This window comes from Rhinatrema bivittatum, chromosome 3, assembly GCF_901001135.1.
Source record: "Rhinatrema bivittatum chromosome 3, aRhiBiv1.1, whole genome shotgun sequence".
Lineage (NCBI taxonomy): Eukaryota > Metazoa > Chordata > Amphibia > Gymnophiona > Rhinatrematidae > Rhinatrema > Rhinatrema bivittatum.
In genome coordinates, this window is record NC_042617.1 from 14,538,367 (window position 1) to 14,555,203 (window position 16,837).

At 49.5% G+C, this 16,837-nt stretch overlaps 1 protein-coding gene across 1 annotated transcript in view; it reads left to right on the forward strand.

Moving 5' to 3' along the window:
• DNAH8 (dynein axonemal heavy chain 8) overlaps positions 1 to 16,837 on the forward strand; it is a 1,926,251-nt gene that overhangs the window by 439,471 nt on the left and 1,469,943 nt on the right. Inside the window, 1 exon segment of the mRNA XM_029592920.1 lies at positions 14,637 to 14,736. Coding sequence (XP_029448780.1) covers positions 14,637 to 14,736 — 100 coding nt within the window.

Sequence of the window (16,837 nt, forward strand, 5' to 3'; positions counted from 1 at the left end):
TTTTTTGTTCACTGTAAACCGATGCGATGTGTGAACGGTCATCGGTATAAAAGAAACGTTAAATAAATAAATAAATAAATAATAAAAACTAGGGCTCCGTCAGTGACGTCACCCATATGTGAGGACTACAACCTGCTGTCCTGGGATAACATCTATTACAAGGTAAGCAATTTTGCTGTTTCTTCATTCCCCCCTGCCTTTGAAGCAGAGAGCTATGCTGGATATGCGTGAAATGTCAGACTTTCTCCCCTGCCGTTGAAGCAGAGAGCTATGCTTTACATGCATTGAAAGTGAAGTATCAGACTTATTTGGTTTGGGGTAGTAACCGCCGTAACAACAAGCTACTCCCTGCTTTTTTGTGAATGCAAATCCTTTTTTTCACATTTCCTCATTGCTGCTGAAGCTTAGAGCAATGTTGGAGTTGCATTAACCGTGTGTATGTTTATTGAATAAGGATATTATCACCAGGTAGTAGCCGTCATTCCCGTGAGCCACCCACTCTTCATTTCACATCCTCTAGACTTTATGGATCCACAGTGTTTATCCCACGCCCTTGGACTGCAAGCGTGCTCTAGCCTTTTATTTAGAGAGCTCCACAGCCCACAGGCAGTCCACCTAACTCTTTGTCTCCTTCGATAAGAATAGTCTAGGAGTTGCGATGGGCAAGCAGACCCTCTCTAATTGGTTGGCGGATGGTATTGCTTTCTGCTATCAGCAAGCAAGCCTTCCACTAGAGGGCCGAGTAAAAGTGAGGGCCATGGCAGCGTCAGTGGCACACTTCTGAGCAATCCCTGTTTCTGAAATCTGCAAAGCCTCGACGTGGAGTTCCCTTCACACCTTCACGGCCCATTACTGTCTGGATAAGGACAGTCAACAGCACAGTGTCTTTGGCCAGTCTGTCCTCCATAATCTGTTTCCAGTGTAAAAACCCAACTCTTCCTACCTAGGGCCCCGTCTGGTGTTAAGGCTGCCCTGTTGTTCCAACAGCACCCTTGTTGTTGTGCTTGTTGCACGTTATTATGTGTCTGTTGGCCCAGGATGTTCTGGAGCAGCCTGTAGCTTGCTTTTCACCCATCTGTGAGGATTACCATCCTGCTTGTCCTGGGAGAAAGCAGAGTTGCTTACCTGTAACAGGTGTTCTCCCAGGACAGCTGGATGTTAGTCCTCACAAGACCACCCCGCGGAGTTGGGTTCGCTTTCGTTTTGTTATTTTATTTTTCTCTCATAATTTTGCAATAAAACGAGACTAAAGGGGAACCCCATGTGGCCACAGGGTTGGTGGCATGCTGAGCATGCTCCGTGTGCCAGTCAAACTTCTAGAAACTTTGACAAAAGTATTCCGTGACAGAGCTCCATCTGATGATATCACCCATCTGTGAGGACTAACATCCTGCTGTCCTCCTACAATGTGCCTAAAGGGAGTTCTGAATATTTGATGATGGTAATACTACGATATGCCATGTTTTGTTGATTTCTGTATATTATGTTTTTTCCCCTATTTTCTGTCGATATCTTTGTTTATATATGATATAATTTTATGTATGTTTTATTGTTAATTGGTTAGGCCAAATTTTTTGTGTTAAGCGATTAATACATTTTAAGAAATGAAATGAAATGAAATGAGAGAACACCTGTTACAGATAAGCAACTCTGCTTTCCTCCACCTTGCACCTGCAGATGTCACCTCCTTATCTTCCAGGTCCAGTTGGGGATTCACAACCTGCCAGCTCCCCTAAATCAACTTCATCTCTTCCTGTGGATGAAACCCAAGTCACAGAGCATCATTCTCCTCAGTTAGTATCTCCAGGTTCACAGGGTGACCATTCCCCGGATAGCTCAACTGGTATGCCATCGGATCCACCAGAAGAGCTTCCTGACCACTCCTCTCTGCTGGAAGATCTCACTTACTTTTGATTTGTAGAAAAGCTAAGCAACTTCCTGGGAGTGGAGATCTGAAAATTACCTGACCCATGAGAGGAGGTATTCGGAATTCTGAAAATACTAGATGTTCCAGTGGAATTATCAGCTCTTCTGTCTCACAAATTATTGGACTCTGTTCTCTCAAGAACATGGGAATCACCTCAGTCCATTCCTCCTGTTTTTAGGAAACTTGATTTGAAATTCAGATTATAAAAACTACTACCTACAGTGTCGTTCAGCTTCCCTACACATCGGTGTTTGTGGAATCAGCAATGAAGCGAGCAAAAAAATAGTAGGCTTTATTCATCCACCCCCCCTCCCCCAAATAAAGGACCACAGAATCCTTGAAGAATACACCAAAAGCATCAGTTTTATATAGTTCAGAACCTCTGTGAGTCCCTTCAGTTATTAAAATCTTTTCTTTGTTCAGAGATAGACCAGCCAATTAAGCCTCAGCTATTCTATAACATGGAGGAAGGTCTACATAATTTGTTCAGAACGGTACATGATTCCTTCAAAACATCTTTCAGGACTTCTGCCATGGCCATCGCTGCTCAGTGCATTCTGTTATGCTCTGTTATGCTCAGGCTTGTGAACCCTTGGCCGACAGGAGGATGGTATACCTTTCGGAGGATCCGTAGGTTCTCTCGTCGGGTGGCGAGGCAGAGCAGAAGGCGGGACCAGCTGACCCTTGGCACTGGGGACTGAGGCGACTGCGGAGACGGATAAAGAGACGAGAAGAGGAGCTGTGTCTTCACCCCTGGAAGTCTGTGGTCCCCCCAGGAGGAGCCCGTAGGGACCCAGACCGCTGGGACTTAGGTGGACCTTTGAGAGGTCAGGTGTCGGTGCAAGGGCTGACTGGAGCTTCGCCCTGGAAGCCCGCGGTCCCCCCGGGAGGAGCCCGTAGGGACCCGGGCCGCTGGGACTTAGGCAGGCCCTTGGAGGCGGTAGTCTTGAAGGAGTCCTGGGTCGAGTGCCAGAGGGTTGTCGCTCACCAGAGAATCACCGCTTGAAAATCCGAAGTTGTACACCAGAGAATCACCGTAAGCCAATCCAAAGTCAGGAACCGGGAACACCAAGATGAAACAGGAACAGGATCCAAAGCTCAAGGAACTCACCGAAGCAAGCAGACTAGACAGCGCTGGAGGATGTTGCCAAGTCACTGGATGAGCAGAGGAAGTCTCCCTTTATACTTCCCCTGCTTAGGCTGCTGAGGAACAGGTGAAGCTTGTTAAAGGGATCAGGTCCCTTTAAATCAGTGGTGGAGGCGAGGCCTCGCGCCCATGGATGGCGGTGGCCATCTTGGATTTTCCCCCGCGGAGAAGCGACGCCGCTGGATGCCGCGAGGGGGGATGCAGGACGGCTCCCCCTGCAGTGAGCAGCACCGAAGACCGCACGGGGCGACAGCCTGGATCAGAGCCCTCCCCCGGGGCTCCCGCGGCGAGGGAACGCCGCTGACAAGGTAGGGGGCCGCGGTCGTGGGATGCCACGGCCGCGGAACACAACACATTGCATGGCTCCATTCTAGGTCTATTAGGGAAGATGTCCATGAAAAACTGTCTAATCTTCCCTGTGTATGGGACAACTTATTCAATGACAAATTCATGGATATGGTGACCCAATTAAAGGAGCAATTCAGTCCCTCTCTGGACATCAGCAAGATGTTTTTACCTCAAAAGCCATTCTACTACCAACGAAAACCATATAAAAGTTTCCTACCACACAGAACTCAACAATTTCAGCCATATCAAGTGCCACACTCACAGTCTCAATTGGTTCAAACTAGACCTCGCCAAAAGGACAGAAAGAGACAAAAACCATCCCAGGCCTCTCTTCAAAAACCTCCACCATCTTTTTGAAGACATCTCAGCCACAGCCAGGTCTCCCAATAGGGGGGAGAATTCAGAGTCAATTCTCAGAATGGAGTAGAATCACTACAGATCACTGAGTGCTTCTTCAGCAAGAAAAGTTCAGTATGGTGTCTCTCGGCACCATGCTTCCCTTACTACAGCAAGGAGGTTGACTCTATTCTTTGGACCTTAAATACGCTTCATAGTGAGTCAACAGCATTTTCAATACCAAGTTCTGCCATTCGAACTAGCTTTGACACCTCATGTATTACACTTAGGGCCGGATTTTAAAAGGCCTGCACGCGTAAATCCGGCCGGATTTACGCACGCAGGGCACTCGCGTGCCAGCGCGCCTATTTTGCATAGGCCGCCAGCGTGCGCACAGCCCCAGGACGCGCGTAAGTCCCAGGGCTTCGTAAAAGGGGCGGGGGAGGGGCCGTGTCCGGGGCGTGACCGGGGTCAGGGGGCGGTTCAGGGCAGGACCTGGGGCGTGGCACCGGCCCAGGGGCATGGTCGAGGCCTCCGGACTAGCCCCCGGATCAGGTGATGGCGCGCCAGCAGCCCGCTGGCGTGCGCAGATTTACGCCTGCTTTGAGCAGGCGTAAATCTGCCAACAAAGGTGGGGGGGGTTAGATAGGGCCGGGGGGGGGGGTGGGTTAGGTAGGGGAAGGTGCGGGGGGGGGGGGGGTGGAAAGAAAGTTCCCTCCGAGGCCGCTCCGATTTCGGAGCGGCCTCGGAGGGAACAGGCAGCGCGAGCCGGGCTCGGCGCACGCAAGTTGCACAAATGTGCATCCCCTTGCGTGCGCCAACCCCGGATTTTATAAGATACGCGCGGCTACGCGCGTATCTTATAAAATCCAGTGTACTTTTGTTCGTGCCTGGTGCGCGAACAAAAGTACGCGCTCGCGCAAATTTATAAAATCTACCCCTAAATGCCTAGCAGTGATTGCCACTCATCTACAAAAAAACAGCATTCACGTGTTTCCTTACCTGGAGGACTGCCTGATAAGGAGTCAATGTTGCAGCTCGATGCTGCTGGAGAGGATAGTGGACCCTTGAGCCGACCTACCGAAGGTGACAGAGTAGGCCGGGAGGCGGAGACGCAGCCTGGCACGGCTTCACCCGGAGCCGGGAGCCCCCCCGGGAGGAGCCCGTAGGGGCCCGGGCCCTTGGGACTTAGGCGCTGTGAAAGAATGTCCAGAAAGGCTGAGGCAGAGAGAAGGCCGGAGGCCTATCAGCAGTAGAAGAGGAGCGGGTCAAAGGTCAGGATCAGCAGGGACGCCGGACCCAGGGCAGGCAGAGTGAGATAAGAGTTTGTTATGCCCGGGAAGGGTTAGGATCCGGCAGCGCTGAGCCGAAGGTCGGATGAAGGCAGGGCAGACCGGAGGCTGCAGTGGAGTCAGAACCAACCCGGAACCTGGGGCAGGCAGCGGGCTGAAGCGGAGTCAGAAGCAAATCGGAGTCAGAGGCAGGCAGCGGGCTGAAGCGGAGTCAGAAGCAAACCGGAGTCCGAGGCAGGCAGCGGGCTGAAGCGGAGTCAGAAGCAAACCGGAGTCAGAGGCAGGCAGCGGGCTGAAGCGGAGTCAGAAGCAAACCGGAGTCAGAGGCAGGCAGCGGGCTGAAGTGGAGTCAGAAGCAAACCGGAGACAGAGGCAGGCAGCTGGAGGTCAACAGGAACGCAACTGGAAGCAACTTAAGAAGCTGGGAACCTCGTTGCAAGGCGTTTAGGAAACGTCTGAACGCCGGTTATATCGGGAGCTGAGCGTGACTTCAGCCGCTAGGGCGGGGCCGGGCTTCCGGGAGCTGGACGCTCAAGAGGGATGTCCTCGCGCGCGAGACCGGAGAGGAGCAGGCCCGCAATGACGACCGCCACGTGGAAAGAGAGAGACCACCAGGGCCCGGACCGGGCGGCGGAATCCAGCGACTACTGGAGCGGAGGTAGGAGGGCCTGAGCCCTATCAGGAGAGGAGCAGTCGGGACCGCAACAGTACCCCCCCTTTACGGCCCCTCTTGAGAAGACCGGGCTTCTCCGGGTGGTCACAGTGGAACTGTTGCAGAAGGGATTTGTCCAGGATGTTACGGCTGGGCTCCCAAGTGTTGTCCTCGTCACCACAACCCTCTCAGGCGAGAAGATATTCCCACCTTCGGTTGTAGAAACGAACATCTAGAACCTCGTGTACCTGATAAGTGGGGTCATCATCGATGGAAGTGGGTGACGGATCCGGACGTTTTCGGTGGTGGTGGGAAAGAACTACGGGTTTTAGCAGGGATGCATGAAAGACATTGTGGATACGAAGAGAGGACGGCAATCTCAGCCGGTACGAGACCAGGCTCACTCTCTCAGCGATCCGGAATGGCCCGCAGAACCTGGGTGCAAATCTCCTCGAGGGAAGGTGGAGATGAATGTTTTTTGTACTAAGCCAAACCCGGTCTCCTGGCTGATAGGTGGGAGCCGGGCGTCGGTGGCGATTCGCTGTTCGTTTGGCTGAGGAAGCTGAGAGAGTCAACTTGTCTTGGGTTTTCTGCCAAAGGGTCTGCAATTGTTGGGCCGTCAACTGGGCGGCCGGGGAGGCACTGGGCGTGGCAATGGGAAGCGGAGGTCTCAGCTTTTTCCCATATACTAGCTGGAAGGGCGAGAGTCCGGTGGCGGCATGAACCTGGTTGTTGTAAGCAAATTCGGCCCAGGGCAGAAGTTCAGACCATTTGTCCTGCCATTCATTGATGAAGGCTCGCAGGTAGGTCTTCAGGGATCGATTCATCCTTTCGGACTGCCCATTACTTTGAGGGTGGAAAGCAGTAGAGAAGCTGAGCTGCACCTTGAAGCACTTGCAGAGAGCCCTCCAGTAGCGTGCGATGAACTGCGGCCCACGGTCGGAAACTATGTCTTGAGGAAGTTCGTGCAGCCGGAATATATGCTGGGCGAAGAGGAGAGCCAGTTCGGGTGCAGAAAGTAACCGGCATTGGGACAAAATGCATCATTTTTGAAAAACGGTCGACGGTGACCCAGATCATCGTCTGACCGCGAGACAGCGGCAGGTCAACCATAAAGTTTGTAGCGAGATGGGTCCAGGGTTCTGTGGGAACAGGCAGAGGCTGTAGAAGATCACACGGAGGTCCAGGGCTGGGCTTTTGTCGAGCACAGGTGGGACAAGAGCTTACGTAGGTGCGAACGTCTTGTCGGATGTTGGGCCACCAGTAGTATCGGTTGAGGAGTTCCAATGTTCTCTCTCGTCCGGCATGTCCTCCAGTGAGGGAATCATGGGCCCAGCGTAGGGTCTTTAGGCGGTCTCGTCGGGGAACTATGGTCCTATCCTGGGAGAGAACCGTCAGGGCGGATAAACGGACCTTGCTAGGGTCCAGAATGTACTGTGGAGGCTCTCGGTCCTCCTCGGACATGGAGGTCCGCGAGAGAGCATCGGCTCGAAGATTCTTGGCTGCAGGACGGTATTGGAGGGTAAAATCAAAGCGGCTAAAGAACATGGCCCATCGGGCTTGGCGGGGGTTTAACCGTTGGGCCTGGGAAAAAAACTCTAAGTTCTTGTGGTCAGTATACACGGTGGTTGTGTATCTTGCTCCCTCGAGCCACTGCCTCCATTCCTCGAAGGCGAGTTTGATCGCTAGCAGTTCTTTGTCACCAATGGAGTAATTTGCCTCGGCAGGGGAAAACTTCCTGGAGAAGTACGAGCAAGGCAATAACTGTCCAGAAGCGGAGTGTTGGCTGAGCACTGCCCCCACGGCCATGCTGGAGGCATTGACCTCGACGATGAAGGGTCTTGCCGGGTCCAGATGGTGAAGGCAGGTGTCCGCCAGGAATGCCTCCTTTAAGTCGGCGAAGGCTTCGACCGCAGCGTCAGACCAGTTCTTGGCGTCAGCTCCCTTGCGGGTCATGGCAGTAAGGGGAGCAACCCGATGCGAGTATCGCGGAATAAAATGTCTATAAAATTAGCGAATCCCAGAAATCTTTGGAGAGCCTTGAGGCCCCGGGGTTGAGGCCATTTGGTTATGGCCGAGACTTTTTCGGGGTCCATCCAGAAGCCCGTGGGCGAAATGATGTACCCCAGAAAGGGCAAGGACTCTGATTCAAAGACACATTTTTCAAGCTTGGCATAGAGATGATTGTCCCGGAGAGCCTGCAGAACTTGTGTGACATGTTGGCGGTGAGTCTCCAGGTCCCTGGAAAAGATAAGCACGTCATCCAGATAGACAATGACGTGAGAGTGCAGCATCTCACGTAAGACCTCGTTCATGAGGTTCTGGAAGACGGCCGGGGCGTTGCAAAGTCCAAAGGGCATTACTAAGTACTCATAATGCCCGTCACTAGTATTAAAGGCCGTCTTCCATTCATCGCCTGGGCGAATACGGACGAGGTTATAGGCCCCTCGGAGGTCTAGCTTCGTGAAGATGCATGCTCCCTGAAGGCGATCCAAAAGTTCAGGGATCAGTGGAAGCGGATAGCGATCCTGCTTGGTAATGGCGTTCAAGCCTCGATAGTCAATACAGGGGCGGAGTGAGCTGTCCTTCTTGGCCACAAAGAAGAAGCCGGCTCCAGCGGGTGAACGAGAGGGGCGAATGAAGCCCTTGGCAAGGTTCTCAGTCACGTACTGGGACATGGCAGCAGTCTCTGGCAAGGACAAAGGATACACCCGGCCACGGGGAGGTGTGGTACCCGGTAGCAAATCTATCGGGCAATCAAAAGGCCGGTGTTGAGGGAGAACCTCTGCCATCTCCTTGGAGAAGACGTCGGCGAACGCCTGATATGGCTCTGGCAAGAGAAGAGACGAACACAGATGCAAGGACTTCGGTGGATGTGGAAGCTGTAGACAATGATCAAAACAGAAGGGGCTCCATTGGGTTAGCTGAAAGGTATCCCATTGAATAACGGGCGAGTGCCGTTGTAACCACGGAAGTCCAAGGACCAGAGGGTGCACGGCCGGTTCCAAAACCAGCAGGGAGATTTCTTCCGAATGGAACAGCCCGGTCTGGAGAGCCAAGGGAGCCGTGCAGCAGGTGATGGTTCCAGGGAGCAGCGTACCTCGGATGGAGGAAATACGCAATGGAGGAATTTTTCGCTGTGTGGGGAGAGACAGCTGGTTTACCAGATCAGCAACAATGAAATTACCCTCGGCACCAGAGTCAATGAAAGCCTGGATCTGGAGTTCCTCGCCGGGGTATTTAAGAGTCACTGGTAAGGTGCATTGAGGAGCTGAGCCCGCAAAGCCTAGGAGTAGCTCCTCGGTGTAACCTAGGCACGGTCGTTTCCCGGACGCTCCGGGCAGTTGGCGAGGAAATGCCCCTTGCCTCCGCAGTAGAGACAGAGACCCTGCGAGCGGCGTCTCTTCCTTTCCTCGGGGGTTAGTGGAGATCTACCCAGCTGCATGGGCTCTCCTAGGTTGGCAGAAGCAGGAGGTCCCTTGGGTGCTGGGACTCTGGCGGCAGTAGAGAACTGTGGTGATGTTCTACGGTAGGAGCGGGTCTCCTTATCCCGCTGCTGTAGGCGGCGATCCACCCTGCCGGCGATGTCAATTAAGTCATTTAAGTCCTCCGAGAGTTCTCGGCCTGCTAACTCATCCTTGATGCGGCTGGAAAGACCTTCCAAGAAGATCCCCCTAAGGCAATCATCCCGCCAGCCAACTTCCATGGCTAGGGTGCGGAAGTCTATAGTGTAATCCGCCACCGAGCGTGTCCCTTGCCTAAGATGCAAGAGTTCCGAGGCAGCGGTGGTCTGGCGTGCAGGATCATCAAAAGCGAGGCGAAAGTTGAGAACGAATTCTTGAAGATTCTGTAACAAGGGATCCTGATGCTCCCAGTCGAGTGCTTTGCCATCCAGTAGAGAGAATATGTACGTCACTTTAACTGCGTCAGAGGGGAATTGCGCAGGCAAGAGAGAGAAGCGCATGTAGCATTGATTCAGGAAGCCACGGCAAGTTTTGATATCCCCAGCATAGCGGGTTGGTGCGGGCAACTGGGTCACCGATGCAGGACTGGGTACTGAAGCAGGAGAAGGAGCCGGAGGCGGCTCCGGAGGAGCGGCCTCCAGACGAGTGACCAGCTGTTCCACGATGGCAGCAAGAACGTCTCCAGCAGCCGGGATGGCCTGTAGGCTTGGGGCCTCCGCCGAGTCCATGGCCTTGCAAACCGATGCTGCTGGAGAGGATAGTAGGCCCTTGAGCCGACCTACCGAGGGTGACAGGGTAGGCCAGGAGGTGGAGACGCAGCCTGGCACGGCTTCACCCGGAGCTAGGAGCTCCCCCGGGAGGAGCCTGTAGGGGCCCGGGCCCTTGGGACTTAGGCGCTGTGAAAGAATGTCCAGAAAGGCTGAGGCAGAGAGAAGGCCGGAGGCCTATCAGCAGTAGAAGAGGAGCGGGTCAAAGGTCAGGATCAGCAGGGACGCCGGACCCAGGGCAGGCAGAGTGAGATAAGAGTTTGTTATGCCCGGGAAGGGTTAGGATCCGGCAGCGCTGAGCCGAAGGTCGGGTGAAGGCAGGGCAGACCGGAGGTTGCAGGAGTCAGAACCAACCTGGAACCTGGGGCAGGCAGCGGGCTGTAGCAAAGTCAGAAGCAAACCGTAGACAGAGGCAGGCAGTGGGCTGAAGCGGAGTCAGAAGCAAACCGGAGTCAGAGGCAGGCAGCGGGCTGAAGCGGAGTCAGAAGCAAACCGGAGTCAGAGGCAGGCAGCGGGCTGAAGCGGAGTCAGAAGCAAACCGGAGTCAGAGGCAGGCAGCTGGAGTTCAACAGGAACGCAACTGGAAGCAACTTAAGAAGCTGGGAACCTCGTTGCAAGGCGTTTAGGGAACGTATGAACGCTGGTTATATCGGGAGCCGAGCATGACGTCAGCTGCGAGGGCGGGGCCGGGCTTCCGGGAGCTGGACACGCGAGACCGGAGAGGAGCAGGCCCGCAATGGCGACCGCCACGTGGAAAGAGAGAGACCACCGGGGCCCGGACCGGGCGGCGGAATCCAGTGACTACTGGAGTGGAGGTAAGCGGGCCTGAGCCCTATCAGAAGAGGAGCGGTCAGGACCGCAACAGTCAATCCAAAAAAAGAGTTCTAGATTCTCTAAAGCTCACTATAAATCTACTAAATTTGATGGTATTTCTGATCAACTACTTTAAATCTCATATGGATCCGTCTCATCTCCTTGCCTCCATCGGACCAGATCTGGGCACTACAGTCCAAAAGGCCTTCCTGCCCAACAACCACGCAGACATCCTATCAAACTGTCCACATCTCTGCGTGCATGCAACATAGCCTCAGCCCATCAATTCTTCCCATTGCTGGGCGACATGGCTTCCATGGTCCTTGTCACTCATATAGCCAGATTAGCCATGGGAAAACCTCAGTGGACTTTAAAATTTCAGCGGCTCTAAGCCATTTAACCGCTTTCGTCCCTGATCCATGTCACCAATTCAGTAACCAATTCCTCAGGTGACCTTGGCCACGGTCGCATCCATCTTGGGCTGGGAAGCTCGTATTAACAATCTCCAAACCCAAGATATGTAGTCTCCACTCGATGAACAGTCTCAGATCAACTTCCTGGAGCTTCGAGCCATATGTTATGCCCTTTATGCCTTCAAACACTGCCTCTCACACAAAACTGTGTGGATACAGACAACATAGTGGCAATGTGGTACTCGAACAAGCAGGGATGCATAGGCTCTTATCGGCTCTACTAGCAAGCTGCGCAGGCCTGGGCCCTTGCACACTCCATGCATATCTGGGCCACTTATCTAACAGGCATACCGAACATACTAGCAAACAATCTCAATTGATGTCTCCATCCCCATGAGTGATCTCTGAACCCATGAGTAGCGAGCAAAATCTTCTAGCGCTGAGGTCAAAACCGGCAATACCTTGGGACTTAAATGTAGTTTTGGAAATATTAATGTGCCCACCCTTTGAGCTAACCTAAAGACCTGGCTATTCAACAAGCATTCCCCCAATAATTCGAGCTCCGCCTCCCCTATCTACTTAACATGCCAGCACTTTGTTGAACTCTGTACATATCTCTATTACTCTATTAATTTTTGTTAGAACTATAACTATTCCTCTAATTATTTATGTGCCTTATCACTATTATGTAGTTGATGTCTTTGACTGGTTTTCCTGACATTTCCTTGCTAAGCTTACTGTTTCTATGTATCCCATATAGCCCCCTACCTGTTCAATGTAATTTCCACCTGCTGTTATACTGTAAACCGATATGATGTCGCTATGAATATCGGTATAGAAAAGTTTATAAATAAATAAATAAATAATGCAAACATCTCCATTAAAATTTCTCACATGGAAGGTGTTATTTCTGGTTGCCATAACATCAGCTCGACGAGTCAGTGAACTGCAGGCCTTGATCCACTATTCCCCTTACCTCCAATTCTATCATGATAAAGTCACCTTAAGAACTCACCCATCCTTCCTTCCAAGGGTAATTTCGGCTTTTCATTTGAATCAGACCATTACTTTACCAACATTTTTCCCGAACCACACTCAGTAGTAGAGAAGCCCTACTACATATGCTGGACTGTAAACATGCATTAGCCTACTACAAACAAAGAACTGGCACTACCAACAGACATTCCCAACTTTTTCTCTCTTTCAATCCAAATGCCCCTGGTTTACCAGTAACAAAATGGACACTATCCAACTGACTTACTCAGTGCATATATTTCTGTTACGCTACAAAGTCTCAACAGCTATCTTCCAAAATAAAGGCTCATCACTGAGAGCAATCTCCACTTCAGTCTCAGGCAAGTCCCAGTGGAAGACATCTGTAAAGCAGCAACATGATCTTCATTCCTTCATGTCTTACTATAGTCTCCAGGATCAGACAAAATCTGATGCACTCATGGGGAAAGAGATATTACATCACAACACAAATTCATAAACTGTCCATACTTCACAAGGATACGCAATGCAAACTTTAAAAAAGAAAAAAAGAAATATCCACGGTATTTTCCATGGATAGCAGGATGAATTACCCATGCTTCCCCGCCCAGCTCCCTGGACAGTTTTATTTTTCATCCTATCACTGTTTCTTCTCTAAATGCTCCTGTTTACCTTTGCTATGTTATGAACTGACAGAGAAGAGTCAATCGCACCCCTAACTAATTAAGCTATTTCACTTAGATGCAGTTCCAACACTGCTTTCTACATAAATGGCGGGGGTGGTAGGGAAATAGAACCAAAAGGTTACTAAGAGCCAAGAGTAACAGTTAAGTATGAGAAAAAAAGAAGTGTGAAACTTGCTGAGCAGACTGGATGAACTGTTTGGTTTTTTTCTGCCGTCATTTCTATGTTTCTATGTAAGCAACTGCGCAGTCGCACAGAAGCGAGACAAAGATGAAAGTTTTCAACGTTCTATGAGAAGTTCCGCACTGTGCCGCCAGGGGGCGCACCCAGACAGCATGGCTAATTCATCCTGCTATCCATGGAAAACACTGTTTACAGTAAGCAAACTTGCTTTTATTTACACATCATTCATAGCAGAAGTAAAGTTACACGGCAGGGGCCCCTGATGTGCGCTAATGCGCATAAGTATTTACATGCTCATCTCTTGGCTAGGCCCCAACATGCCCATGCCTCATTCCTTTTTGGAAACTTTTCATTTGTGCGCATATCTGGGCGGCTTTTAAAATCTGCATGGCATGCACCAGCCCAATATATTCATGTATCCCCTAACTGATGGGCGTGCTGGGCTTTTAAAATTCACCTATAAGTACATAAATCCTTTTGAAAATAACCTCCTTTGTTTCTATGCAAGTTATAAAATACAGTAGCAACTATATGTGTGCCTATATATATATATATATATATATATATGCGTACATGGATGCACATGAGCAGTTTTGAACGTTACTCTCTTTATTTGGATCCACAACAAATTTCAGAAATTTTTATAGCTGCTTTTTACAATGAGCCATATAAATCTGACAGAAATCCACTGAACGCTTCAAGATTGCATAGAATATTGTTAAAAAATAAATAATATTTCACTAGACATTTACCTTTGTAAATGCCTGGTGAAATATACAGTAGTGGTGTTAATTATGTCTTTTTTCCCCAGCTCAGTTCAGATATTTCATTGATGCAAAGAAGATCAATGACTAGTTTAATGGCGTCTGTAGGTAATTCCATTGCATGTACATGGTTTTTCCATTATGCCATTTTCCTTTTATAAAGTTTTTTCTATTTTACTCTCCCGTGAATTTAATCTCCTCCCTATATAAATCATATAACTGAAAACCTGTTCTGAAGCAATTTTAAAGTTATCTGGCTATCTAAGGGGGTTATTTTCTAAAGCTATCGCACGCGTGTGATAGCTAGCTCGGGGGGCGTCAGCCCCGGAAGAGGAGGAGTCGGGGAGGCACCGGGGATGACGCCGTGAAGACTGCGCCGACAGCGAAAGGTAAGCACCGTTATTGCTGTCAGTTTCGCACCGAATAACTACACCTTTTATGGTGTAGTTATTTGGCACGACGCCGGCAGCAATCGCACCGCGGAGGTACGATCGCTGCCGGCTGCTGGCTATCTCAGGACCGCCCCCCCCCCCCCCCCCCGTTACCACCGAATTCACTATGCCTTGCGGCATTAGTGAATCCAGCCCTAAGCCAGATACAAATAAAAATCAGCTAAGTAACTGAATTCCTTCCCAAAATATCCCTGAAATGCCTCTTTTTTTTGTCCGGCTATATTTTAGCCGCACAATGACATATTCAGCTAAAATCTAACCAGATAAGAAGCTCAGTATATTCAAAACCTTGCCCTTTAGATGGATTATTTATGAGTTAATTGTCTAAATGGCTTTGAATATTGTCCTCAAAGTTCATATATAAATGTCATTATTACCCATTGAATTTTTATTTATTGTAGGTTTCAGAAGTTAAACATTCCATGTCTTCGTACAGAAATTGAAAATAATATAGCACGTATACTGCATAATTTTGTTGCAGAACTTGGAGCTACTAAAAAGGTATCTCTCAAGTCTTCCTCAGAAGATTTATATAGTAATGAATTGATTGTATGTAATCAGTATGTTCGTTATACAGAGACATATTACTAATTTAATTCTTAGTTTAATAAACTTTCAAATGACTTTTTAAAAAAATGCATCCCTGTCATAGAAGTTGTCTTTGATTCATTTAAATCAAAGAGCTCTTTATTTGTAAATGGCATATTGTAGCACAATAAAATGTTTAGTCTTCATACTGATTGAAATGTAAAAGTGTATAAATAGTATAATTTACTTTGCCAAAGACAATCATTTTTAATGACATCCTAGTGATACATCATATACTCAGTTAATGCAACTAGCAATATTTATTTGGTGATTTTATTAAAAATACTACCTTTGGAGTTAATTTTCAAAGGATTTACATGCAAAAAAAGGCAAGTTTCTTAGCATTTAGACAGGTTAATCCACACCAGTGGATTATGCATATCTACCAGCAGACTGAGATGCAGCAAAGCTGACGTCACAGTATATATACCCTGCACTGACATCAGTCCACCAGTATTCTCCTTCTCCAGCAGATAGTGGACATGCATTTCCCTACAGGGTATTGCTTTTTTTTTTTTTTTTTTTTAAAGGAAACCGAAGAAGAAGAGTATTTATGCACTGCTTCTCCTGAGGTGATACCTTATGGTCCCTCCCTCAGTCTGGTTCTCCTGTGGTGATATCTCATGATCCCTCCCTCAGTCAAGTGCCTTGATCCAGTAGCCATTTTTCCGACATGGACTTAGCTGCCAGGCTATTGGTTGCAGGAAGCCGAGTGCGGCGGTGAAGGCATTGGCCCTCTCACCCCGAAGCCAGAGACCGACTCTGTACTCGGCCGGAATGGGCTGAGTTCGGGTAAGGATTTAAAAAAAAAAAAAAAAAAGAGAAATAGAAGGAAATGAGAGAGAGATAATGTTAGGGAATTCTCTCACCCTCTCTTCTATTCTGGTCTCCAAGCCTCAGTGGGCTGATCTGATGTTTGCCTCTACTTCCATGAGGGGATGGGAAGTTGAAGCAGTTTTGGCGGGTTGAGCGGCCTTTTGGGTTAGGCGCCACTCTCAGGCTTTCTGAATTGCTACATTGTAGGCCATGGTGGCATTTGCATGCTTTATTCTGCGCAGGTCTGCCATGAAATTGTATCTGACATTGGTTCGTGCCTGCACGTCCAGACTGGGAAATGTCTCATACTTGGGCATCCTCTACTTGGGCATCCTAAATTTGGGTGCACTGTATGCGTTTTCCTTGTATAGACACACAGTTGCATGCACAATTGTCAGGTGCTTGTTGTAAGCGTGCTGCTAATTGACATTTTTATCATGGCACCTATAATAAAGAAGCACTGTTCAGAAGCTGAAGGAAAGTTGTCTCCTGTTGGTTTTTGCTGAGCCTGGTCCTTCCCAGCAGGATGTGGGAATGGGTCTGAAAGGGGATCTGTCAGAGTTTTTGCTTAGTTTTGAGACCCCCTAACAGGTTTTCAGCAAGGGAGGGCAACTCAGTGGGCTCCAATGCAACCTCTCCTGGATCTGGTATGAGTCCTTCCACCCTTTCTTGGGTAGAATTGTTTCAAGGGTGGTAGTCCTTTCTACAGGTATGTTTGGCAGAGCCGGTCAACCTAAAACTATATATAAATAAATAAATAGAAAAACTTTAGGATCGCAGATTGTGGAATCCCGCAAGTCTGAAGCCGTGAGTAAGCGCTGGAGTATGCCTCAGCCTGCTACAGGTCACTCTGATGGGGTAAGGGTGACAAAAGCAATCCTTACAGAAGTTGCTGGCTCTTCTCACCCTGACACAGATGTTGGGAGTGCCCTGTGTTGATTCCATTTCTGAGCCAGAGAAGTTACTTCACCATTATGGATGCTATTCAAGGCTTGATGATCTTGGATGGGATGCTCCAGAAGCTAATTTTAAAGGGGAATGAGCCTTGGTAGGACTGTACCCCTTGCATCTAGCAGTAAGGGTAGTGACCAGTTGTATATTCTGAAATTGGAATGCGCTGATGTGTCTTTCACCAAATGGGCGATCATTCCTGTGGAAAGTGGAGCAGCATTGAAGGATACAGATAGCTTCTTGCTGC